The sequence below is a fragment of the Neoarius graeffei genome, chromosome 3 (assembly GCF_027579695.1).
Source record: "Neoarius graeffei isolate fNeoGra1 chromosome 3, fNeoGra1.pri, whole genome shotgun sequence".
NCBI classification, from domain to species: domain Eukaryota; kingdom Metazoa; phylum Chordata; class Actinopteri; order Siluriformes; family Ariidae; genus Neoarius; species Neoarius graeffei.
In genome coordinates this window covers 118,758,384-118,785,003 of record NC_083571.1, presented here as the reverse complement: position 1 = coordinate 118,785,003, position 26,620 = coordinate 118,758,384, and the positions used below count along the sequence as shown (strand labels likewise).

General features: G+C 42.2%; 1 protein-coding gene across 1 annotated transcript in view; it reads right to left on the bottom strand.

Annotated features, from left to right (window-relative positions):
- LOC132883895 (serine/threonine-protein kinase D3-like) overlaps positions 1–26,620 on the bottom strand; it is a 105,092-nt gene that overhangs the window by 47,394 nt on the left and 31,078 nt on the right. The window contains exon 3 of the mRNA XM_060918002.1: positions 5,419–5,557. Within this exon, the coding sequence (XP_060773985.1) occupies positions 5,419–5,557 (139 nt within the window). The remainder of the gene's footprint in view (positions 1–5,418; positions 5,558–26,620) is intronic.

Sequence of the window (26,620 nt, the reverse complement as noted above, 5' to 3'; positions counted from 1 at the left end):
TGATTATACGACAGTAGCAAACAAAACAGCTCTATCTGTAACGTTTCTACAACAAAATTAACCATACATTCTGCAATGTGTTAAACTAAACTGGTGAAGCTGTGAAATGTGAGAGTTGAGTGTGATTATACACACGACTTTTAGCACAATGTCTGAAAAATGGTGATTCTTCTGCTTAACAAGTGTAAATTACATGACCTGGCTGTTGTACTGACCATGAACTATTAAATCGCCTGCGAACTAACAATCTATAAAACATTTAAATCTCTACATATATACATATTCTCAATGTGATCACATAAAATTCATCACTCCAATGACATTTTCATCGAGCTTCCCCACAAATATCAACATAGCTGTAGCCTTTTAGCTTAAAACTTTCAACTAGCCTTTTTAACATTTTAATCTGAACCTTTGACAGAGGGCCAGAGGTCATGTTCACTGCTGCAGGGTTACAGACTGAAATACTGCACTGACATCCAGTCAAACCTTTAATATGTGTTATATTATATTTCTGTTCATTATTTCTCTATACTGTATGCAGAAAAATAATAAATGGTCAAATTAAATACATGTTTTCCTCAGAAAATCGGTTCAATACCACTTACAGATATCTGAATATTAAAATGAGGCAGAAGACACAATCCTAGTAAATAAAACAAACTGGAATTTAGAAAAAAAATACAATAAATCAACCTGTCATTTTATTTTCACATTCTTATCTGCACCCTCTTCTACTCCGAAATACCAGAGGTGGACAAAGAACCCAACTTCATTACTTCAGAGTGCAGATCCCACTGGTCAAATGTGACTCCGATACAAGTGAAAGTTCTCCAGTCAATTTTTTACTCAAGTTAAAGTACTGAAGTACTCGCTTTTAAAAATACTTCAGTATTAAAAGTACATTTTCTGTCAACCCATCATTGTATTACTGCCACAACGCTTACAAAACCTAACGCCGTTACCAAAGACAGAAATGTGAATTCACAAAATGAACGCATCATGGTGGTTTAACGTTAAGCTAGTTAGTCAGTGACGCTCCACCTGACATGCTAGCAAACGCTTTTCAAACTCAAAATCATATTGGGTAGCTAACACGACTCGAAAAGAAAGATTTCTACATTCTGTTTATTTGGTAAGATTATGTTAAAACATATTTCTGAAAGGACTTCAGAAAAGTTAACATTATTCATGTCAGCGTACCTCCATTTTTACATGCTAACTAACAGTGTCCAAGTTAACTAGCTATGTGTTAATGTTACATACATGTCAACCTATATGGAATGTCCGTATTTTATACGGATTTGATTCAATAAACATAGTATACGGGCGTATAAATAAAGTTATACAGATTCTTTAAAAAAACTTCAATATTTATCTAGAGCTATAATCAATTCCCACGACAGCCAGTAAAGAGTCTTATGAAATCGCGCGTTATCTTGTGGTAGCGAGACTTCCTTCCACTTTTGATCATGCGCACACCGCATTGCGAGAATCCCGCCAACCCGGAAGTCATAGACATAAACATAGACGCCGCCTGCTGTGTAGAATCATACGTCATCCTCGCCGCCAAATTGGATGTGGCAAAGTGGAGATTCTGAGAATAAAGATGCCTCATTCATGTGCTGCGTTTAACTGTACCAACAGGTTTACCGTCCAAACAAGATCACCTTTCACAGGTGAGACTGGAAAAATACTTTTCATTGTATTTGGTCATCATAACGTAATTTTACGAACAGATTTTCCTGACTTTGTGGCTAATATGAAGTCTCGCGCATAATAGCCGCTCGGTGAAACCTGTCTCCAAACAACGAAGTATTTCCTTCGTAACTACGCTGATAACACTTTGTGTTTTTGTCAAACATTGGAGCTTTGTATTCATTCTGAAGGTTTATTGTTATTAATATTGAATAAAAAGTAACTGGGATATATCATTGTTAATTATCATTCAAATTTTAGGTAAATTATTTTAATTTGCATCTTATACGGATTTTATAAGGGAAATACGGATTTTGGAGGTTGGTTATACAGGTTTGATTGACCAAAGGTTGACATGTATGACGTTAGCTGTGGACAAGGCTATGGCAACTTGGCGGGCAAATCCACGGAAAGTCATTTGACTAACCAGACTGCACAGCTACATTTGCAACGTTATCGCTAGCTCTAAAAGCACAGACAACTTCATTACAAGCTTTCTCTTGGAATAAAACATTTATACTTCAATATGCTTCCGCAGGTTGGACGGTGAGTTTTTGTAGGATGTGATGTGGGTCATTTTAGGCAAACAAAGCAAACAATTAAAACGAAACCAATCTTTATTCCTTTCAGAAAACTGAAACATGGGTTCATGGGCCATGAACGTGTGCATTCTCCAGAAAAACCACCTCCTTCTGCCATCAACTGATCGAGTTAAAATAACGCTGCTGAGAAATCACTGAATTTGATTTTATACAGTCTATGAACGTGATGTGACCCGAGTGATTACTGATCGGCTGTCTCACTGTCACCTGAGAAAAAAAAACAATCACGTTTTAGAAAAGAAAAGAAAAAAACATCCACTTTCAAAGCTGCTTCGTAGTAACGAGGACCCTGACAGAAATGTAGTGGAGTGAAAAGTACGATATTTGTCTTTCAATGTAGTGAAGGGGCGGCACGGTGGTGTAGTGGTTAGCACTGTCGCCTCACAGCAAGAAGGTCCTGGGTTCGAGCCCCGTGGCCGGCGAGGGCCTTTCTGTGTGGAGTTTGCATGTTCTCCCCGTGTCCGCGTGGGTTTCCTCCGGGTGCTCCGGTTTCCCCCACAGTCCAAAGACATGCAGGTTAGGTTAACTGGTGACTCTAAATTGAGCGTAGGTGTGAATGTGAGTGTGAATGGTTGTCTGTGTCTATGTGTCAGCCCTGTGATGACCTGGCGACTTGTCCAGGGTGAACCCCGCCTTTCGCCCGTAGTCAGCTGGGATAGGCTCCAGCTTGCCTGCGACCCTGTAGAACAGGATAAAGCGGCTACAGATAATGAGATGAGATGAGATGTAGTGAAGTTAAGTCATAAGTTTCCAAAAAAAAAAAAATGCACAAGTAAAGTACAGATACTCAGAAAGTGTACTTAAGTACAGTACTCAAGTAAATGTACTTCATTACTGTCCACCTCTGCCAAATACCCAGTGTCAATGACCACCGACTGACCACAGCTTCCCGTCCCCTCTTCATCCTTCTTATACACGTTTCTTTATAGTCTGTAAAGTCTTTCACTGACTGAAATCCTGAGCCTCTTTAGAGTCTGAGCTTTTTATCTGTGTATCGCCTTTCTTTTGTTTATATCATGTCTTGAGCCTGTAGTAGTAGCATGTGTATCTAACACTGATTGTTTATGTGGTTTCCTGCTCCCGGTCTAATTTGAGTCTACAACATCCTGTTTGTATGTGTGTGTGACCTTTGACCTGTATCTTGGAATCTGTTTTCAGTAAAACAATCCTGCACATGCATCCGACCTCACAGAGTACGGTAATCTGTGGCATGTTTTCTCTGAATATCTGAAGCTCATACTGTGAAATCTGTTTATCCATACAGTGGGGCAAAAAAGTATTTATTCAGCCACCAATTGTGCAAGTTCTCCCACTTAAAAAGATGAGAGAGGCCTGTAATTTTCATCATAGGTACACTTCAACTATGAGAGACAGAATGGGGGAAAGAATCCAGGAAATCACATTGTAGGATTTTTAATGAATTAATTGGTAAATTCCTCGGTAAAATAAGTATTTGGTCACCTACAAACAAGCAAGATTTCTGGCTCTCACAGACCTGTAACAACTTCTTTAAGAGGCTCCTCTGTCCTCCACTCGTTACCTGTATTAATGGCACCTGTTTGAACTCGTTATCAGTATAAAAGACACCTGTCCACAACCTCAAACAGTCACACTCCAAACTCCACTATGGCCAAGACCAAAGAGCTGTCAAAGGACACCAGAAACAAAATTGTAGACCTGCACCAGGCTGGGAAGACTGAATCTGCAATAGGTAAGCAGCTTGGTGTGAAGAAATCAACTGTGGGAGCAATTATTAGAAAATGGAAGACATACAAGACCACTGATAATCTCCCTCGATCTGGGGCTCCACGCAAGATCTCACCCCGTGGGGTCAAAATGATCACAAGAACGGTGAGCAAAAATCCCAGAACCACACGGGGGGACCTAGTGAATGACCTGCAGAGAGCTGGGACCAAAGTAACAAAGGCTACCATCAGTAACACACTACGCCGCCAGGGACTCAAATCCTGCAGTGCCAGACGTGTCCCCCTGCTTAAGCCAGTACATGTCCAGGCCCGTCTGAAGTTTGCTAGAGAGCATTTGGATGATCCAGAAGAGGATTGGGAGAATGTCATATGGTCAGATGAAACCAAAATAGAACTTTTTGGTAAAAACTCAACTTGTCGTGTTTGGAGGAGAAAGAATGCTGAGTTGCATCCAAAGAACACCATACCTACTGTGAAGCATAGGGGTGGAAACATCATGCTTTGGGGCTGTTTTTCTGCAAAGGGACCAGGACGACTGATCCGTGTAAAGGAAAGAATGAATGGGGCCATGTATCGTGAGATTTTGAGTGAAAACCTCCTTCCATCAGCAAGGGCATTGAAGATGAAACGTGGCTGGGTCTTTCAGCATGACAATGATCCCAAACACACCGCCCGGGCAACGAAGGAGTGGCTTCGTAAGAAGCATTTCAAGGTCCTGGAGTGGCCTAGCCAGTCTCCAGATCTCAACCCCATAGAAAATCTTTGGAGGGAGTCGAAAGTCTGTGTTGCCCAGCGACAGCCCCAAAACATCACTGCTCTAGAGGAGATCTGCATGGAGGAATGGGCCAAAATACCAGCAACAGTGTGTGAAAACCTTGTGAAGACTTACAGAAAACGTTTGACCTCTGTCATTGCCAACAAAGGGTATATAACAAAGTATTGAGATGAACTTTTGTTATTGACCAAATACTTATTTTCCACCATAATTTGCAAATAAATTCTTTAAAAATCAGACAATATGATTTTCTGGATTTTTTTTTCTCATTTTGTCTCTCATAGTTGAAGTGTACCTATGATGAAAATTACAGGCCTCTCTCATCTTTTTAAGTGGGAGAACTTGCACAATTGGTGGCTGAATAAATACTTTTTTGCCCCACTGTATGTTCAGTTATGAATAAATGGAAAGACAAGTATACAGAGTTAAATATGGTGATGTATAAACTGCAGCAGCAATAATAAACAGCTCTCAATTTCTATGGATTTTGTGATTATTTCATCTAAAATCTATATATTTTTAATGTAATACATACACGAGTTATAACGAGGGAATGGCAACTGAAGTAGCCAATCAGAAAAGCCTGAGCATAACTGCTGCTCCAATCAGAATAAGAGTTTAAGAGCCTGTCACTCACCTGAGAGCACCACCTCGATCAGATCTCCCTCGTGGATGTTGTCGGCGGAGGTGAGCCGCTGTAGGATGTTCTCCGAGTTCAGGTCATGGCGGAAGAGCATGATCTTGTCGTACATGCCGAAAAATCCGCATTCTGGAAACTTTAATCAGATAAAGACACACAGTAGAGAGAGGTGACGTAATTACAATCTGTTTCTAAGTTAGTTTACCAAATCAAACCAAAGGTAAAACAAATAGCGCTTATATTAATATTAAATTATAAGATATGAACCACATCCACTGAACCCAATTAGGTCAAGTCAGACTGTCAAGTCACATCAAGTCAAGTGGGCTTTACTGTCATTCCTCTGTACACTTTGTATACATTGGAACGAAATGTCGGTTCTCCAGGACCATGACGCAACACATAATAAAATAGTACAGTACACAAGACTACATAAAATGAGCGGGACACAAGTGCAAGACAATAAATACACACAATGGTGCACGTTAACTCAGCTCGTCCTGCCAGCTGAACAAAATTTCGTGTTGGATTTATCACATCACTGTTTGTCCATTCCTTAAATGAGAGATATGAAGCTTATTGGATTAGTGGGGCGGCACGGCAGTGTAGTGGTTAGCACAGTCGCCTCACAGCAAGAAGGTCCAGGTTCAAACCCAGCGGCCGGCGAGGGCCTTTCTGTGCGGAGTTTGCATGTTCTCCCCGTGTCTGCATGGGTTTCCTCTGGGTGCTCTGGTTTCCCACACAATCCAAAGACATGCAGTAGGTTAACGTGGGGCGGCCTTGGGCTGAGGTGCCCTTGAGCGAGGTACCGAACCCCTGACTGCTCCCCGGGCGCTCTGGTGTGGCTGCCCACTGCTGTGTGTGTGTTCACTGCTTCAGATGGGTTAAATGCAGAGGATGAATTTCACTGTGTTTGAAGTGTGCATGTGACGAATAAAGGTTTCTTATTATTATTTCCTGTTAAAATAGACCCCCTTGGGCTTCCTAAGAGAAGGAGAAGCCTTTATTTGTCACATGTACCACAAGCACAGTGAAATTCCTCCTGTGCATTTAACCCATCTGAAGCAGTGAAAACACACACACACACACACACACACACACACACAGAGCAGTGGGCAGCGATGCTACAGGGACCAGTTGAGGGTTTGGTGCTTTGCTCAAGGGCACTTCAGCCATGATCCAGAGGGAGGGGAAAGTGCTGTTCATTCATTCATTCAACTCCTGCCGGTCCCAGGAATCAAACCAGCAACCTTTTGGGCCCAAGGCTGCTTCTCTAACCTTCAGGCTATGGCCGCTCCCATACAAACTTAGCTAGCTTAGCAAACCCTGGATGTTAAAGTGGACTATTTCTATAATTCTCATCCTCAATCTCTCTATGACAGCTCTTCTTTCTCTACTTTCAAATCGATCTTTGGATATTAAAAGGTGCAAAAGAAATGTAACTTTTAACTAAAAGAAATTTCCTTCTATCGGGACACTACAGATAACTACAGACGTCCTGCTGCCTGGCACACGACTCACTCTGTGTGCAACTTACACACACGTTTTAATGCTTTAATTAATTTAATTTAATTTAATTAAAGCTGTAATTAATAGAAGTAATGTAAAGATGTTGGATGAATACATTCCCAAATCTTTATTTAATTTCAATATATTGAAATGATAGTTAAGCTTAATAATCTCATTTTTAAAGAAAAAAAATAGCAACACGGGTCAATATGTACAAAAGTAAAAAACAAACGTTCACACAGAGCAGCTAGTGGCAAGTTAGACGGCTAATCTTAGCAAATTAGCTTCAACACAAATCGAACTGGATAATAAAACATAAAATGCAGACAGTAATTAAAACAACAATACACTCAGAAGAAGCAAACAAAAGTGAGTGTGTCATTTAGCAAGCAAGCTGACTAGCATGTTCCATTAGCATGACGTGAACAACCCTTTCCCCTATAGTAAGAGCTATTGTTTAGGCTCTCGTGAGCTTAGCCAGTGTTAGCCTGCTAGCTTCCTCTGCTGAACGGTTGGCTATCTGACCGTCAGGGAACAGCAGAAAAAAAAGAAGAAGGAAAAAATGAGTTGAAGATAAAAAGCATTTCAAGGATGCCTCTGACATGACAGTATTCCGCTATGTGCTGAAGATTTGTTCATGTCTGTAGACTACAGTAGATTACATTTTGCCCTAAAACACAACAGCACGTCTCTGTGACAGGTTTTTGAATAATACATTTCTTCACAAAGGTCTGTTAGCTATGTTAGCATAGCAATGCATAACAGATATGTTTCAGATGCTGCACTACAATAAGCTAATTAAAAAAAAAAAAAGATTCAAAATAAGCAAAATAAGTATTCAATATACACGTTATTCTAAGTGGAAAAACAATATGAGCAAACAGAAACAAGACGAAGTCGTGCACTGTGCTAAAGTAGGCTATAAAGTGACTCAGTGGGAATAAGGAATGAACTGGACTCGAGGCTATTTAGGAAACGGACAGCAATAAAAACAGTTCTTCAGCCTGGTTGTTCATGACTGGAAACTACAGAGTAAATTTGGGGATAATGGATGGTTTGTCCTGCTGCCTGGCACGCTGCTCACTCTATCTGCAACTTACACAAGTTTCAATGCTTTACAGGAAAAAAGCAGTTTACCCCAAAGATAATCAAATAAGCTGGTGTCTGATGTTTGCTAATATAGCCAAGTAATGAAAGTTTATCTCACAAATTTTCAACTTTTCCATAAACACATTACAAATGTCGACATAATAAATAAAGAACAAAAGATTAAATAAACCAGGATAGATATGAGATCATCCAGACTCTTCCCTATATCCAACCCATTAAACACAAAGACTATAGTTCCCTCCACAGTTATTGGCACCCCTTGTACAGATCATCCAGGGTTCTCGAGCCTCTCTTGTGCTCTCTCTCTCCTCTTCAGTTCAGCCCAGAGGTTTTCACTGGGGTTCAGCTCAGGGGACTGAGATGTTCAGGGCAGAAGCTCAATTCTGTGCTCAGCGAAACATTTCTGTGCTGATTTGGATAGATGCTTCGGATCATTGTTCTGATGGAAGACCCAGTGATGACCCGGTTTTAGTTTCCTGGTAGAGGAGCCAGATTCTGATTTAAAGTGTCCTGGTGTTTCATGGAGTTCAGGGTCTTTGGAGGAAAAACAGCTCCAAAACATCACAGAACTTCCACCATATTTTACAGTTGGGATCGGGTTCTTTTCATTATAGCCATCCTTCTTTTTACTCCAAACACACTGCCAGTGTTTATCACCAAAAAGCTCCATTTTTGTTCCATCAGACCAGAGAACATGGTTTCAGTCAAAGTTGTCATAGCGTTTCACAAACTTCAGGTGATTACGTTTGGAGTTAACTGACAGAAAAGGCTTTTTTTTCTGGAACCTTCCAAATAATCTGTTGGCATGGAGGTGGAGTCTGATGGTGGGTTTTGGAGACTCGGAAACCTCAAGATTTTACTTTTTCTTGTAATTCACCAACAGTGATCACTGAGGACTTTTTTTTTGCCTCTCTTACCCTCCTCACTGTATGTGGGGGCAAAATAAACTCGGCTCCTCTTCCAGGTGAGTGTGGAACAGTTCCAGTTGGTGTCCACTTTTTTTTTTATTTTTGCCCTAACAGTAGAAATGGACATTTTCAGGCGAGTAGATATTTTTTATCCCCATTCCCTGACTTATGAAGGTCAACACACTTCTCCCTCATTGGGTTTGTGTGTCTCTTATCTTTCCCATGTTGATGTCGAGGGAATTTTGCCTCTGTGTCACCTCATATTTGGTCCCCAATTAATCAGAAAGTCATGGATTACAGCTTGAAAGTTCCTACACACTCCAATCAACTCAAACATGGACAATTTAAATGGGAAACACGCTTCAGGTACATTGTGTTCACTATCATTTCCAGGGGTGCCAATAATAGTGGCACATTTTTGTTGAAAATAATATTTTTTTTTGAGGAGGGATTTGTTTTTCTCTGAATAAATGGATTTCAATTAAAGGTTGGATTTTTCTCTTTTTTTTTTTTTTCCAGTGTGAGATGAAGCGACTTCACCAAAAGGTGGATTTTTTTTCTGACCCTTTTCATTCATTTTTACGGGGGGATTAATTGTGGCATATATACATAGCATAATATATATAAATGACCATATCTTCATGTAAAGCAGGTCAGTGTCATGCCTGTTGTGTGTGTATTGTGTATTTTGTACTTCATGAGCAACTGAAATAGGGCGAGCTGGAAATCTGAACCTCACAGAACAGCCCAGCCATTCATTCATCTGCCCGTCATCATCAATAATGCCTGAGGCTCAGCTAATGACACCCTACAATCAGCATGAGGCATTGACACAACCTCCTGGAAACCCGGGGTGATCCTGCCAGTGGAGCACAGCCTCGACAATATGGCATTATTCTGGAGAACAGTGGAATGATACGAAGCCAAAACAATGCTAACCATATGATCCTGTGATTTTGAATAAAAGAACAAAGCCTACTGGCTAACATGACAGTGTTATCTCAGGATGCAGCCAGACTATTAGCAGACATGCTATACGCCACGCTCTAGAGAGCAACATAAATATTTCATGCTCCCCAACAGCCAAAGTACACGAAGCATTACTGCTAATATTTAGCACAGTAGCGTGCACTTAGCACTTTTGCTAATTATCCAAAATAGTGGCTATTATGGTGGCTTTGAGTTCTGAGGAAATGTAAGAAAACTCTTAAAGCTAACCAGTTTAATCAAACCTTAGCATTATCAAAAGGAACCGATTGACTTTTTCGGACACTGAAATACATCCTACATGTACAAGCACATTAAACAAATCAGACAACTGACATAAAACATGCATTAAAAATGCAACCGTGTATCAATAAACCATGATCTAATGACGACCACACCACCCAAAAAGCCTGTCATTATCATTATCTTAATCTACCACTGATTAGAAACATAAATGTGGCAAGCTTTGCAACAAAACACCGAGTGACTCAAAGTACGCTGTCACAAATAATACAGGACAAACCATCGATTTTTCTCACGCCGTCTGAACATGTTATCAGTCACTAAATCCAGGTCACACTCTGGCTCTCCTGACCAGCCCGCCTTGTTGATGCCCCTGGCTTTAGATAATGAAAGGCAGAAGTGCAGGTGGCAGCTTAGACGAAATAAAATAACACAATTTGTGAAGCTGAAAACAAATGAACATTGTCTCAGGTGCCACATTAAACAGCAGGTAAAACATCAGAGTACACATTTTACCATATTGTCTGGACAATAAGTCACTCCAGTTTGCAAGCGTCACTCATCGAAATGGAGAAAATAACAAGTATACATCACTTTTCATTTTCCATAATGTCTGTACTGGCTCCAAAACAGCACGTCCCTGATTTTACTGGCCAGCCCAGTTTAGTTCCTGTCTCATGTGTTGTCAGAGTCTAGTGCTGTACTGCTACTGTTCTGATCTAAATCCCTCTGCCAGGCTTGGAAAATATTGGTACAAAATATTGATCCTTACAATAAACGTACGGCCTTTGGTTTGTCCAGTTGCCTTTAAATGCTGAAACAATAATATACATTTCCACGAGCATGCCTAGTGCTTTTCCAATGTTATGTCAGCACCAAGTTAACAGGTGTGTACACTGGTTGTTGATTTGAATCCTGTATCTTCTGTGTGTGGGGAAGCCATGGCTTAATGGTTAGAGAAGCAGCTTTGGGCCCAAAAGGTTGCCAGTTTGATTCCCTGAACCAGCAGGAATGGGTGAAGTCCCTGTAAGTAAGGCATCAAACCCCCACCTGATGCCCTGGATGCCCTGGGTGTGTTGTAGGTCACTCTGGATAAGAGCACCTGTTAAATGCCTGGAATGTAATCTTATTGAATTCCTTTGTTTCCTGAAGCATTGTGTGTACTGGAGCCTGTTAGTTGTTGTTGTGTTTTTTTTAGATATAAATACTTTATGCCACTTCGGGCAGTGTTGGCTCAGTGGGCTAAGCCTCTGGGTTACTAATTGGAGGGTCAGGGGTTTGAAGCCAAGCTGCTGCTACTGGGTTCTTGGTCAAGCCCTTTAACCCTACTGGCTAAACCTTTCCACATTGACTGCACACAGAAGTGACAAGATGAAGAAGTACTTTATTTAATCTAATAATAATAATAATATAGGCATACAGTCGTATCCTAAAATTTCTTACAAATCATTTATTGAATGTCCAAATGTACATTCTAAATCTTTACCCATGGCCTGTTTATTAATCACACATGAACAAGTGCATCAACTTATTCCACCTAAAGAATGTAATGTCATGTAACACTGGAATGACTAAAAGTCTCCCGCCTGAGGTTACAACAAACCCATGAAGTTTGATCACAAATTTAATCGTACATGTTTAATAAAAGATAAGTGAACCTTAATCGACTGTAAAGGTGTCTTAATGGACATAGCCAGTTGGCTAAAATGTTGCCAAAGACGTACGTTATGTTATGGCTGGGTTCTTGCCCGAACTGATAATCACATCATTAGTTTTTCTTTGGCTAATCAGACACAAGGTACGCCACCACTCTCGCCAGAGCAGTTGGGGGTTAGGTGCCTTGTTTAAGGACACTTGAGCCAGTCCTGATGGTTCAGGGAATCAAACCAGCAACCTTTTGGTCCCAAAGTTGTTTCTCGAACCATTTGGCCACGGCTTCCCCTCTGGAAACCTCATGCTCCAAACTAAGTATAATAAACTGTGCAGCAACTCGCCGGTAATGATGTATGAAGGGCAGGAGCTTTGACTCTTCAGTTGTTGGGATGAAATGAAACAATTCAGATGACACCTCCCAAGACAGTATTAGCTTACTAGCTGTTTCTTATGGTGTGAGATGAGTTATAAATCAGGGTTAACCTCTACTGATCTAGGTGATGCTATTCTAATCCAAGTACGGGCGCTTCCAGGATACAAAACCTCATCTCATCTCATTATCTGTAGCCGCTTTATCCTGTTCTACAGGGTTGCAGGCAAGCTGGATCCTATCCCAGCTGACTACGGGCGAAAGGCGGGGTTCACCCTGGACAAGTCGCCAGGTCATCACAGGGCTGCACATAGACACAGACAACCATTCACACTCACATTCACACCTACGCTCAATTTAGAGTCACCAGTTAACCTAACCTGCATGTCTTTGGACTGTGGGGGAAACCGGAGCACCCGGAGGAAACCCACGTGGACACGGGGAGAACATGCAAACTCCGCACAGAAAGGCCCTCGCCGGCCACGGGGCTCGAACCCGGACCTTCTTGCTGTGAGGCGACAACGCTAACCACTATGCCACCGTGCTGCCCGGATACAAAATACATGTAAAAAATAAAAAATAAAACATTTCCATTATAAAGACAGTGATAAAACGGCTCTGTCCAGTGAGATACACTGGGGGTGAGAACATCTATTGTGTAACTCTTCCAGTTTCAATTTGCTGCTGGGAGTTAAATACTGAGGAACTGATCTGCCACACCAACCAGGGTGTATGGGAAAGGAATAGCTTCTTCCCTGGAGGTTCAGCTCATCACATGTGGCTGTACGTTCACTGACGATGCTGTATATATTAACATAACCAAATTCCAAATAAATTTAAATAACACCCCCATCTGAATCATCACATTTTCACTTCTCCAAATTAGCAAGTGTTCTCCAACTACCTGGACACACACACCTCCCTACGTACCATTTGTCATAACGTCAAAAGAGGAAACGAAGGTTTAGAAAGTGATTCAGCTAATGTTGTCGCAGCACACAAATCTTTCACCTCACTTGAGTGATCAGGAAAACACAACAGGAAGCACGACTGACTGGATGTGAGCCGTCATGACGCCGAGCTCCGTCACCAGGAAGGAGGAGGCCCAGCGTGAGATACACAATGACTCCCACCCCCACATTGTGAAATACGCTAATGTCCTTCAGGGAATAGGGCCTTTCCCTTGACATCTGAGTTCATATAGCACCTATACTACAAAGACTTCCAAAGCGATTGTGTGTGTGTTTTGCGAGTATATCCTGAGTAACATGGAAAAAAACAGGTTCAGCTTCATTGTTTTGTTCTCTTGAGGCAAATCCTAAAACATGGACAGTACCCTGTTACCCCTTTTCTCACTAACATGGGGTCAGTACTGGTTCTGTTGTCCTGTTAAACTCCAAGTCGATGTTTTCAGCCATTTGAGACTCAGTCTATTCTGTAATTAGATGTGGAAATTCACTCACATATGGTACAAATATAACATCAGATATAACAACTGTCACCTAAAGAAACACTTTTTGAACTACTTTTAGCTGCTGAGACAGAAAGTGCAGCAATGCGAAGGAAGCTGTTAGCATTAGCAAAGTGTACAAAGTAAAGTAAAACTTCCCAATGTTTCATTAAGCTTTACTGATATTAGGAATGTGCAACAATTAGCAGTGAAGGCTAAATATTAACAAATTATTATTTGAAATGCTGCCAGTCCCAGTGAAGGAGGCGTGGCCTCTGTACCAGTCAGTCCCAGTGAAGGAGGCGTGGCCTCTGTATCTGTCAGTCCCAGTGAAGGAGGTGTGGCCTCTCTGTCTGTCAGTCCCAGTGAAGGAGATGTGATCCCTGTGCCTGTCAGTCCCTGTGAAGGAGGTGTGGCCTCTCTGTCTGTCAGTCCCAGTGAAGGAGGTGTGAGCCCTGTGCCTGTCAGTCCCAGTGAAGGAGGTGTGGCCTCTCTGTCTGTCAGTCCCAGTGAAGGAGATGTGATCCCTGTGCCTGTCAGTCCCTGTGAAGGAGGTGTGGCCTCTCTGTCTGTCAGTCCCAGTGAAGGAGATGTGATCCCTGTGCCTGTCAGTCCCTGTGAAGGAGGTGTGGCCTCTCTGTCTGTCACTCCCAGTGAAGGAGGTGTGAGCCCTGTGCCTGTCAGTCCCTGTGAAGGAGGTGTGGCCTCTCTGTCTGTCACTCCCAGTGAAGGAGGTGTGATCCCTGTGCCTGTCAGTCCCAGTGAAGGAGACATGGCCCATATTATGCCCTAAATGACATTATGAATTTTGTACGCCCCAAGTTTTGACTGTATTACTTTTTTTTCCAAACTCCAGATTTGAAACGGTAACGTGTGATACGGCCCAATATGAAGCAGAGAGGTACGGGTTATTCTTGGCAGTATTTATACTTGGCAGTAACGTAAGCAGCACAGCTCACACACTCACTGCGTGTCTTATGTACATGTGGAAGCTTTAAAAGTGACATGCACTCAACAGCATGTCAGAGCCAAAACATCCCTGTCCATCGGTGTCCCAGGCCCACTCTAAAAGGTTTTGCAATTTCATGCACAGCAATGTTAAACACCCTGACGAGCTGGATCTCTCTTAAAACTTTCCGTTGCCATCATGATTGGTGTCGTGAGCTGCATCTCAAATTGAAAACTCTTACATTCAAAATTACTTACTTATGGAGAAAATCCAGAAGGCTGATCTACAAAACAGACGTTACAGTAGATGTGCAGGCAACATGAGAGGTTTTTAAAATTCAAACACTAACTGCAATAGGAAAACCGGTAAATGTTATTCAATTACATTTTTATAAATAGCACATAATGGACATTGTCACAAGGAAGCTTTACAGGATGGAAAAATTTTTTTTAAATTATAAAATGATCCCTAACAAGCAAGCCAGAGGTGATGGTGGGAGGGAAAAACTCCCTGAGATGACATGAGGAAGAAACCATGAGAGGATCTAGACTCAAAAGGGAACTCATCCTTATCTGGGTTACACCGGATAAGATTGTAAATAATTTCCCTTCTATAACTGCATACTATCGTCAAATAGTGCCAAATGTGTTAACAGGAACTTGAGTATGTTAATATTTGATAATGGTTTAAAATAGTACATCAGTAAGCAATAAAGTTAGCTTGTTCAGTGGAGGCAGATGGAAGGAGAAATGTGTCTATTTTTGTTGCTGGATAACACTTGTGCAGCATGTCTGGATTGTGAAAAGACTAAAACGTGTACATTATTAAAGGGGACACAACTCACTTTTTCCCTGCTTGTGCAGATATATTTGGGTATCTGGAGCCGACCAACCCACAGACTCTGAAATCAGACACTCATTCAGTTTCTTTTGTTCTGTTTATTTCAGAAAACATGAGCTTCAACAGGCCGTTCAGATTCGGCTCCGCTTTCTATGTCACAAGGGGACCTCATTAGAATGATCCCGCCCCCTCATCTGAGTATCTCCACTCATGGCATGAGAACTGCCTTTGTGCATGAATATTCATAAAAAAAACTGCTACCTGATTGCCTGATGGAAGAAGGGGGTGGGGTGAGCAGTGGCTCATTATCGTTTAAAGGAACATGCGCTCAAATCAGCCGTTTTGATCAGGGCTGTTCAGACAGGGTGAGAAGGAGCTGTGGTGCTTTGTCCTTGTGGTATTTTGACCAACAAATTTCACAGACATTTCATTACAACTTCAGGGAACCGTGTCAACTTGTGGAAAAGGGGTGTAATATGTCACCTTTAATTTAAATGTTACTTATGTGAGTGTAACACCCAGGAACTTTTCAAAATATTAGCATACAAAATCCGATATTTCTGATATTAAAATAAAAGAAGAGAGTGTGTGAGCTTCTCTGATGACCCCATTTCTAAATTAAGTGACCTCATGTGGAATCACAACCCCTACTTTGGGAATCCCTTAAGTAAAGTTAACATTTATACCTTCTGTGATTAAAACAGGATTCGCTGAACAATACTACATCAACAATTTATTGTAAAAGACTGAGACTAATTTAGGTAAAGGCAAACACTCCCGTTAACATTTTCCTCAGATTCATTCAAGAGAGGAATGTTAGTTTTCTCATGTGTCCACACACAAATAATGCTCTTGCTTAAGTGCCAGTTTCACAGTGGAATATATAAATAACCCTTGAAATCAGTGTGAGACAGTGTTTGGTCTGCTGCGGTGCTGAAGGCCAAAAGCCCTGGGCGCTGATGTGTGTCCATCGTTACCCAAACTCGCGCACACACAACTGCGTTCGCATCTCCTTGGATACCCGGGAGAGCTTTACCTGATCTTTGGCCTGTGTAACCATGGTAGTGTTGTAGCATGCACACACACACACACACACTGCGGAGAATGTTAGCTAGATTTCATGTTAGGTACATGTTTTCAGGCAAAAAGCAGATCATTTTTTCCATCCTTGATAATAATCAAGCTTTTCAGCCGGGGTTTGAAAATAACAGGGTCATTAAACCCATTAACAGCTGACTAAAACTCCACTGCTTAGACATGAGGGTGCTCAAAGCATTAAAACCTGGCTAATGGATAAAGGGCACAAAGTCGTGCATATGCGTGTGTGTGAGCAGACATGAAAAGAAGTGAGCGTGTGTGTGTAGCCTGCTATCATACAGAGAAAACCTGACCATGCATCTGATTTTGTGATCCGCAATACAGGTCTGGTATTTTCTGCACTGCAGTGGGAAATGAAATATATACAGAGTAGAAGAAAGAGCAATTAATAATAAAAATAAGACTGTTTCAGATTACTTCCTCTTGGAGCTTTCTATGGAAGTGTATTTCTAAGGAATGAACATGAACAATATGATTGATTCGTATAGTAAGATGAATATGAGTAGTTTTTATGTAAAGTACTAATCGAATGGTGGACAAATCAGTAGCGCAGGTTCGAGTTGTCCATCCAGAACTGCGCTGTGGACGAGTTAGTCAGTGAGCTACAACAGGTTATACAGAGCCATCTCCAGATCACCCCACATCACCAACTCGCAACAGAGATGTGAAAATATAAACCGGAGCGGAAGTCAGAGCATCACAGGGAACCACACGAAGCACATGAACCACACACACACACACACACACACACACACACACACACACACACACACACACACACACACATAGTGTAATCTACCAGAGAGGGTGGAAGAAACCTGTGAGGACTCAGAGAGTTCTCCACTTGTAATTTCACCAGAGCTCAGGATGAAGTCTGAGACTCTGGAGCTGTGAGGGTATTTGTAGTCCTAATGAGAAAAGCTATTAAAAAAATGTAATCATTTTACAACCTGTGATAAAAGTTTGCAAGAAGATTTAATATCAGCACATGGCTGGTACACAATGAGCGATCAACAGAATCGTGTTTTAGAATGTCTGCAAGCAACCACACACACACACACACACACACACACACACACACACACACACACACTTTGGCTACATCCACACGACAACAGCAACGAGATTTTATTAAAAAAAATATCGCATCCACATGGGCAACGGATCAGTAAAATATCAGGTCCATATGGCAACGCAACGCTTGCTGAAAACGATGCAATACACATGCCACACCTCTACGTGCGCTGTAAGACGGTCTCATTGGAGACACCAGAACAATAGAAGAAGTAGGACGCATGCACATAAACCCCTTCTTCTACCCGGCGTGAAGCACTCAGGAACAAGCACACAACAACAAGAAGAAGATGGCTGCGACTATGCGAGGAAATCATGCCTTCTGTGTGTACAAATTAGTTTTATTAGTGTGCATAGTTTTATATAACTTAATTTTTTTATTGTGTGAGAACATTTTGAAAAGCAGTCTTATCCAATAAAAAAAAGAAATTCAAGAAATGGTTCAGTTACTTGTTTATTTAAAAGAAAAGCTGTATGCAAAAGTGAATGCAATGCAGTGGTTCATACAAAACAGCGAGAGTGCTGCTTGTTCTAGTCATGTGGTTGTGACGTCATCGTAAACAAATCCGTTCTACTCATCCAGACGACTTCGCAACGGCGCCGTTGCCAGATTTTTCCACTCTGGAACCTGTTCTCAAAAAATATCGTTTTGGGGCACCCAAAACGCCGGTGCCGTGTGGACGCCAGGCCGAAACGATAAACAATTTTATCAGATTCACCTGAATCCGTTGCCGTGTGGACAGCCTCTTTGACTCAGTGTTATTATGGATCAATGTGGGCTTCTGCTCTGTAGTAACACTATGATTACTGACTGCCACAATTTACACTTTGACAGAAGGGCAATTCCAGGGGTGATAGTGGAAAAAATTCCTGAGCCCGAACTTTTTTCCCTGCCCGGGAGGTGAGCAGCGTGAGGGTGCTATGTACTGTATGTGACACACTTAACACATAACTTATTGGCCCCTGGGCCCAGATATACTGCATGTCTGTGTATAACCCTGATCATCGTTATTGCCACGTGGGGTTCAGGGGTCTGTTCCCCTGGGAGAATTATTTTTTTTAATTAGTCCCTTAAATGATAGATTGTGGTGAATTTTGTCGAAATAAATGGACAACATTCAGACATGAGATGAACAAACCCAATATAAGCCTAGATTACAGTAGCATCTTCGTGCAGAGCACCAGAGCTCTTGGGACTGGCAGGCCTGCTCAGTAACTCGTCCCTGCTTTAACTCGTCACATACCTGCCGACTTACTGCCTGGACAGCATACGAGACTACAGAGACTACAGCCGCACCGAGACTACAGAGACTACAGCCGCACCGAGACTACAGAGACTACAGCCGCACCGAGACTACAGAGACTACAGCCGCACCGAGACTACAGAGACTACAGCCGCACCGAGACTACAGAGACTACAGCCGCACCGAGACTACAGAGACTACAGCCGCACCGAGACTACAGAGACTACAGCCGCACCGAGACTACAGAGACTACAGCCGCACCGAGACTACAGCCGCACCGAGACTACAGAGACTACAGCCGCACCGAGACTACAGAGACTACAGCCGCACCGAGACTACAGAGACTACAGAGACTACAGCCGCACCGAGACTACAGAGACTACAGCCGCACCGAGACTACAGAGACTACAGCCGCACCGAGACTACAGAGACTACAGAGACTACAGCCGCACCGAGACTACAGAGACTACAGCCGCACCGAGACTACAGAGACTACAGCCGCACCGAGACTACAGAGACTACAGCCGCACCGAGACTACAGAGACTACAGCCACACCGAGACTACAGAGACTACAGAGACTACAGCCGCACCGAGACTACAGAGACTACAGCCGCACCGAGACTACAGAGACTACAGCCGCACCGAGACTACAGAGACTACAGCCGCACCGAGACTACAGAGACTACAGAGACTACAGCCGCACCGAGACTACAGAGACTACAGCCGCACCGAGACTACAGAGACTACAGCCGCACCGAGACTACAGAGACTACAGCCGCACCGAGACTACAGAGACTACAGCCACACCGAGACTACAGAGACTACAGCCGCACCGAGACTACAGAGACTACAGCCACACCGAGACTACAGAGACTACAGCCGCACCAAGACTACAGAGACTACAGCCGCACCGAGACTACAGAGACTACAGCCGCACCGAGACTACAGCCGCACCGAGACTACAGAGACTACAGCCGCACCGAGACTACAGAGACTACAGCCGCACCGAGACTACAGCCGCACCGAGACTACAGAGACTACAGCCGCACCGAGACTACAGAGACTACAGCCGCACCGAGACTACAGCCGCACCGAGACTACAGCCGCACCGAGACTACAGAGACTACAGCCGCACCGAGACTACAGAGACTACAGCCGCACCGAGACTACAGAGACTACAGCCGCACCGAGACTACAGAGACTACAGCCGCACCGAGACTACAGCCGCACCGAGACTACAGAGACTACAGCCGCACCGAGACTACAGAGACTACAGCCGCACCGAGACTACAGCCGCACCGAGACTACAGAGACTACAGCCGCACCGAGACTACAGAGACTACAGCCGCACCGAGACTACAGCCGCACCGAGACTACAGCCGCACCGAGACTACAGAGACTACAGCCGCACCGAGACTACAGAGACTACAGCCGCACCGAGACTACAGAGACTACAGCCGCACCGAGACTACAGAGACTACAGCCGCACCGAGACTACAGCCGCACCGAGACTACAGAGACTACAGCCGCACCGAGACTACAGAGACTACAGCCGCACCGAGACTACAGCCGCACCGAGACTACAGAGACTACAGCCGCACCGAGACTACAGAGACTACAGCCGCACCGAGACTACAGAGACTACAGCCGCACCGAGACTACAGCCGCACCGAGACTACAGAGACTACAGCCGCACCGAGACAGGTCAGCAGATGGCAATTACAATACTCCAACGCAAACTAGGAACTGATCAGTAGCCCAATCACTGACTAAATGACGTGAACATGAACACATTCATTTCTTTAAAAAATATAATAGCAAAATATGCACCATTTATTTTAAATACTTTTTGAAACAGTTACAGTGCAACAAAACCATACGGTATATAATACTACAACCCTAAAGTTGTTTATTCAAAACAATTTGCTATTAAGATAAAACTATTTAACGGAAAACTAGAAAATATAGCTTACTTCAGAAAAATTACCATTCAGTTCCATTAACAATGGCAATAATTTAAAGTGCTTCAAGAAGCCCAGATTTCTTTCCCCTCATTACTGCACAGCTGTCCAGTAGAATACTGGTGACGTTTCCCTGCTCCAGCCCATATGACTGCAGGACATCTTTCAGTTCCTCCATCAATGCTGGGGCATGTGCTATGTTTACTCTTTTGCTGGCAAGGTGCTGCGTTTTTACACTGCCTGCATCCTCGTCATAAAATCGGACCAGAATATTAAGAATTTTATCCATCCTTTTGTCCGTGGCCTCATCGATATTGAGTGAAAACATGGCATTCTTTAGCTTGTCGGACAGATTTTTCTTAAACTCTGGCAAGATGCTGTGTGTAGTAAGATAAGCTTGCATGCTGCCTTGAGACGGACAGATGCGTGAGGGCGGGTTTATCCTCCGCTAATTTCTGACACAAAGTGACGAGTGGATGAGCGATAGTAAACGACAGGTCAAACTCCGCAATGAAGGAGCACAAGCGAATTTTTAAATCAGCCACGCGATCCGTCATTGAGGGTCGGATATCTGCAGGGCTGTTGCCCCCGGCAAACGTGAGGTGTGTTGGGTTGCTCGGATAGCTGCTTGATGACGAGGGTCTAATTCATGCCGTGACGGCACTTTTTTCCCACTAGTTCCATATCATATTTTCTTTGCGCACAAAGTGCAGAAGCGTGCTCCTGGTTGCCGGAGCTTTTGACACCAGCTTTCAAAGGGCTTTTCGTCTCTCCCCGCCTCCTCTACCCAAGCCCAGCCCCATTTATTCTTGATGCCTTTATCGATATTTTTGGTGTTTTCCCCTGGCTTCATAAAGTTGCGTTCCATGACCTCGGCTACGTTTCGCGTTGCCAGTGTGGGAAACACATGGATTGACTGCTGAATCTCTATCAATCTGTTTGGCCAAAACCCAAGACCCGCCCCTACCCTATTTCTGATTGGCTTAATGGCTAGTAGGCCTTGGTGTGGGTTAGAGTGAAAGCTGCGCCTGTCAGATCAAAAGAAGTGTCAGATCACTGGGCGAACCTGAATTTTTTTTTTTTCCCCACAGACACATCGGTACGCTGGAATTCCGGCGTGGCGCCTGAAAGCTATCAGGCCTGCAATTCATATAATCTTCTCAGAGGCTAATTAACATCTAGCATTGAATTACCTAGCATGTCTTGAGGTCTTATTTCACACCTGACCATGATGCTTTTAGGTGGGGATCACATTGAAAGAAACGAAGTGTCAGTGGCAGAGCGTAACACAACACTCGGACAATCATAATTCTATGACTATTTCTTTCCTAAGTGATGTGAAGCGTTAAGAAAAAATAACTTGGAAAAATGGAGACCAGTGATAGAGTTTTGCTCTTAGTAGCTTTGGGACTGGAGGGTGAGGAAAATAAGAGAGAGAGAGAGAGAGAGAGAGAGAGAGAGAGAGAGAAGCTAATTTGGTGTGGGTCCAGGAGTCACCGTTTTCACGAAAAACTCTTCTTATCATTTCAGACGTCCTGCTTTGATTGGTCAAAACCCCTGAAACGATCCTAGGAGACACTAAACCAACATTAATGAGCATTGTGTTACGCTCAGAAAGATGAATCAAGTTCAACTTAAACCAATACCCTGCTCATTAGCGTAACGCTAGTCAACCGTTCCGCTGCTGAACTACAGCAAACAATGGAAATGCTAGGACCACCGCCGGTCAGTGTGATCCCCACCTTAGAATCTTTAAAAACAATGAAAGATGGACTGTCGGATCACACAGATTGTCTGCTGAAGAAAAACCCACACAAACTAGTTAATTGTATAACTAGCCTATGAGTGTTATAGCCTAATTACTGTATCATAGTATAAGTAACGAATAAAACACAACGGGACGTGCTGGTATAGGAAAATAAAGCAGCGAGACACGTTCTGATCTATTACAGCACATCCAGCACATCCTGAAGGGTTTCTTCAACACTCTCAATTTTTATTCATTAAAGAATATCACACTTCTACAAGTTACTTTAGATTGGACACTTTATCTATTGAGTTTAGTGACATTCACAGCTCTGTATTGCTTACATTATAGCAGCTATAAACAGTCATTCCCTCACCAGGCTTGTCATGCTGCAGAGAAACTGAACGTATTCTGTCTTGAAGACTTTCCCATGGAGGAAAACATACAACGAGATGTACAGTTTCACCTCTGACTGTAACAAAGCGCCGACACCAGAGGCTCACTTTTCCTCCTCACAGAAAACTTCACTATACCAACAACTGTGCATTTATTTGTTAAATAACAAGATATTTTTATTTGTTTATCATTAGGCTTTGATTACGTGGAGTGCCTAACATACTACAGGGTTCTACAGAAAATGTGAAGCAGCCAGATTAAAAAAAGTAGTAGGTGGCTGTGGAATCTGCCGCCCCCAGAAAATTTTGAAATTTACATGCCTTCTGGTGCATTCTCCGTTAATAAATTACTCACCATTTCCCTGTAAAATACTTGCAAAATCTGTATGAAATTTCTTTCCAGATGTGTGTGCTTGGCTTTCTCAGTTCCCCTCTGTAGTACACTGCCTGGCTCTGTAACATAACTACATACGCTACGGCATGGTCACATGGTCTGGCTCAGCCAATCAGAGCATGAGAATCGATCAACAAATATGGCGTCGCTTCCGGTCATGTTAGACTCAAATCGAAGACAGTTTCGTGGTGGAATAATTGGATTTGCAGTAAATTATGGGAAGCGGAAATGATATAAATCGCTTGAACACTGAAAGGCAAGTTTGTTTGTTTTTTCTGGGATCGAGTAGCCGGCGCAGACCATCTGTGTAGGTGGAGAAAACTGCCGGTCGCCGGTACTTGTGGACGTCTCTGCATCTAACGTACGTCTTTGTAAATAAGCTGTTACTATAGAAACAATGCAATATAATATAAATTTATTATAACTAATATAAAATGAAACACATTAGATATTCAAAATGACTCCATACACCTTCAGTGAGTCAACACTGGATTTAACGGCTTTTCTAGTGTTTGCTATTTCTGGAGGTTGAAATTATTCAAAAATGCGATGGAAATCGTGTATAGTTGTTAGCTTGTCATGAAGAATTCCTGGCACATTCACATCATCTTGATGACGTAAATAAAATAATAATAATAATAATATCACAAAACAAACACACACCTACTGGCTTTAAGTACAGCAGCATCAGCCATGAGAGGTCACAGGTCCCTTTCACCAGGGATCCCAGACGTCCGCTACTTAGCGGAATTCCGCTATTTTTCTAGCCAAAGTGGTGGTGTTTTTTTTTTTTTTTTAATCTCTTGTATATCCATTAAAAATATGTTTAAGTAAAATGACCAGCAGAATACGTTCTGATTTGGTTTGCTTGTTTAGCGATGTTTTTGTCAGCTTCGTTTTTCTCGTTGACATTCGGGAACACTCGGAAGTTAAATTGATGTAAATACCGCGAGACTGTACGCGATAGAACGAGAAAACAATACGGCTGCGCCCATTTGCTCGAAAATATGTTTTAACTCCGTTCGTGCTTTTGTTTCTAATGTGTTGAACTTAATTCAATATGCAGGGCTGTGAAATTTCCGCGGATTCTGTCGCGAAAAATATAATCTTCACAAAACGTCTATTTTTGCATTAAAAATCATGGGGGGGGGGTCTTTTAATCATAGGTTTTAATCGCCTTGCACGAGACCGGCGGCTCAGCCGGACTCGCGGAGTTTTATGCCAGCTGAGCGTGGAACACGTCTTGACTGCGACTCAGGAGCAGTGTTGCCAGATTGGGCGGTTTCGAGTGCATTTTGGTGGGTTTTGAACATATTTTGGGCTGCAAGATCAGACATAGTTAAGATGCCATCAAAAAGGAAAGCTAAGGAGGTGTTTGAGAGAGATGCAAAGAGGGCTAGAAAAGAACACACAGACAGACTGAAGGAAAAGATGAAAAAGAACAAGTTTGCAAAACTGAAAGAGATGGTGTTAAAGAAAAGAAAATTAAAAGACTTTCATTAGATGCTGTTTGACAGACTATGAACATTTTGTAAATAGCTTTAATAGAGGAATGCAAATGCTATAGAACTAATAACTAATAGCCTTACTGAAAGATGAATTGAAAGAAATAGCTGGGAGTGATGCAAAGAGGAATAGAAGGAGCCAGAAGTAAAAGAAAAGATGTAAATAATAGAAACATTAGTTTTTTTTAACTTTTGCTCTGTAGACAAGAGACATTGTGACAGATTCTTGGAAAAAGCCAGGACATAATACAAGAATTAAGTGTAATTTGGAAGACAACAGGTATCTCTCACTTAAATATTGAGCATGATTTTCACAAAGTCATTTTTGAAAGGCCTATCAAAGTTTTCTTTTATTAACATTTCTTTAAATTGTTATTTACACTTTTTTTACTTTTATTTTGATTAAGAGATAAAATACATAGGCACTTATTAGATATTTCAAGGTATTTTACATGGATCTTTCATTTTAAAAGAGAAAACTGTTGATAGGTATTTTATATGGCAAAATGAAGACCAAGACTAGTCAAATATTTACTTGTTGAGATCAATTTTTTACTTGCAGGAAATGCTCAGAATACACCATATAACACCTAAAATGGCTTGGTGTCCGGCTTATGCTGGGGGGCTGTGCCCCCAGACCCCCCCTTTTCCTCGGATTTCTTATTTACAATTTCACAGCCCTGAATATGTCGTGGAAAAAAGATATCGTCCATAAAAGAGAGAGCGGAACAGTGTCCGGGTTAGAAGAAGTATATTCTTCAAAGCTACATTTTCATCAAATTTTTATAAATAACAATTTTTTTTTGCCACTTATGTCATTGATTACAAAATATGGCATCAAATAGATACACATTATTGTTAAATTCTGTTGCTTTTCTATGTTAAATCTATGTAAAAAATGTGTTCTATAGCATCTTTAAATGTTAAAATCTCAACAGCTTCAGGGGGCTTGCAGCGCCCTTGACCCCTGCTGATAGTTTCTTACATTCCTCTACTTTTTTCAATGACTGCTGGGATCCCTGCTTTCACAGCGGCGCCTTACAAACTCATTGCTCATCGTTACAGTGATAGTACGAGCACCGTCATGTCCGACAACCCAGACAGCAGCAGCAGCAGCACATCACACCAATGCAATACCACAGACACCTGATCGTATCAACCAATAACCTGCAACCAAAGTCAGCTTCCTGTAATACTCTTACCAAAGTCAGAATCAATGACCAAGAAGGACTGAAATGTTGTCAGCCAACATGTTTTCAGAACTGCTCAAACACGGATGGTTTTCCCAGTACTGTATAAATGTAAGTACTGAACAGCTGGGATAAGACTTTCTCACATCTTCCCGTAACTCTGTTAAGTGTGATGAATCTCATTTCAAAGCCTGAATGTAGATTTGAGTAAAACAGAAAATGTACCAAACAAACTAAAAGTAAAATTCACAAAGAAAAAAGGAAGCAGAGCCTGACAGGACAACTTCAAAAAAATCCCCACGTTTCCAAATGCACAAGCTCAATGAAAATTCATAAGAACAACAATTAATGTGATGTTTTAAAAGTACAATCAACAGCTTATTTAAGAGTATACTGTACGGTATACATTTGGGAGACTTATTTATATTTCCTGTCAACTGTATAAACAAGCGTGCTCTGAGAGCACAATATCCCCCGCTGGCAACTCGGCCATAACGCTGGTAGAATGCGACTGAATTGAACGAAACTGCATTATGCGTACTACTGACAAAAACAAAGAATCCTGTCAAGT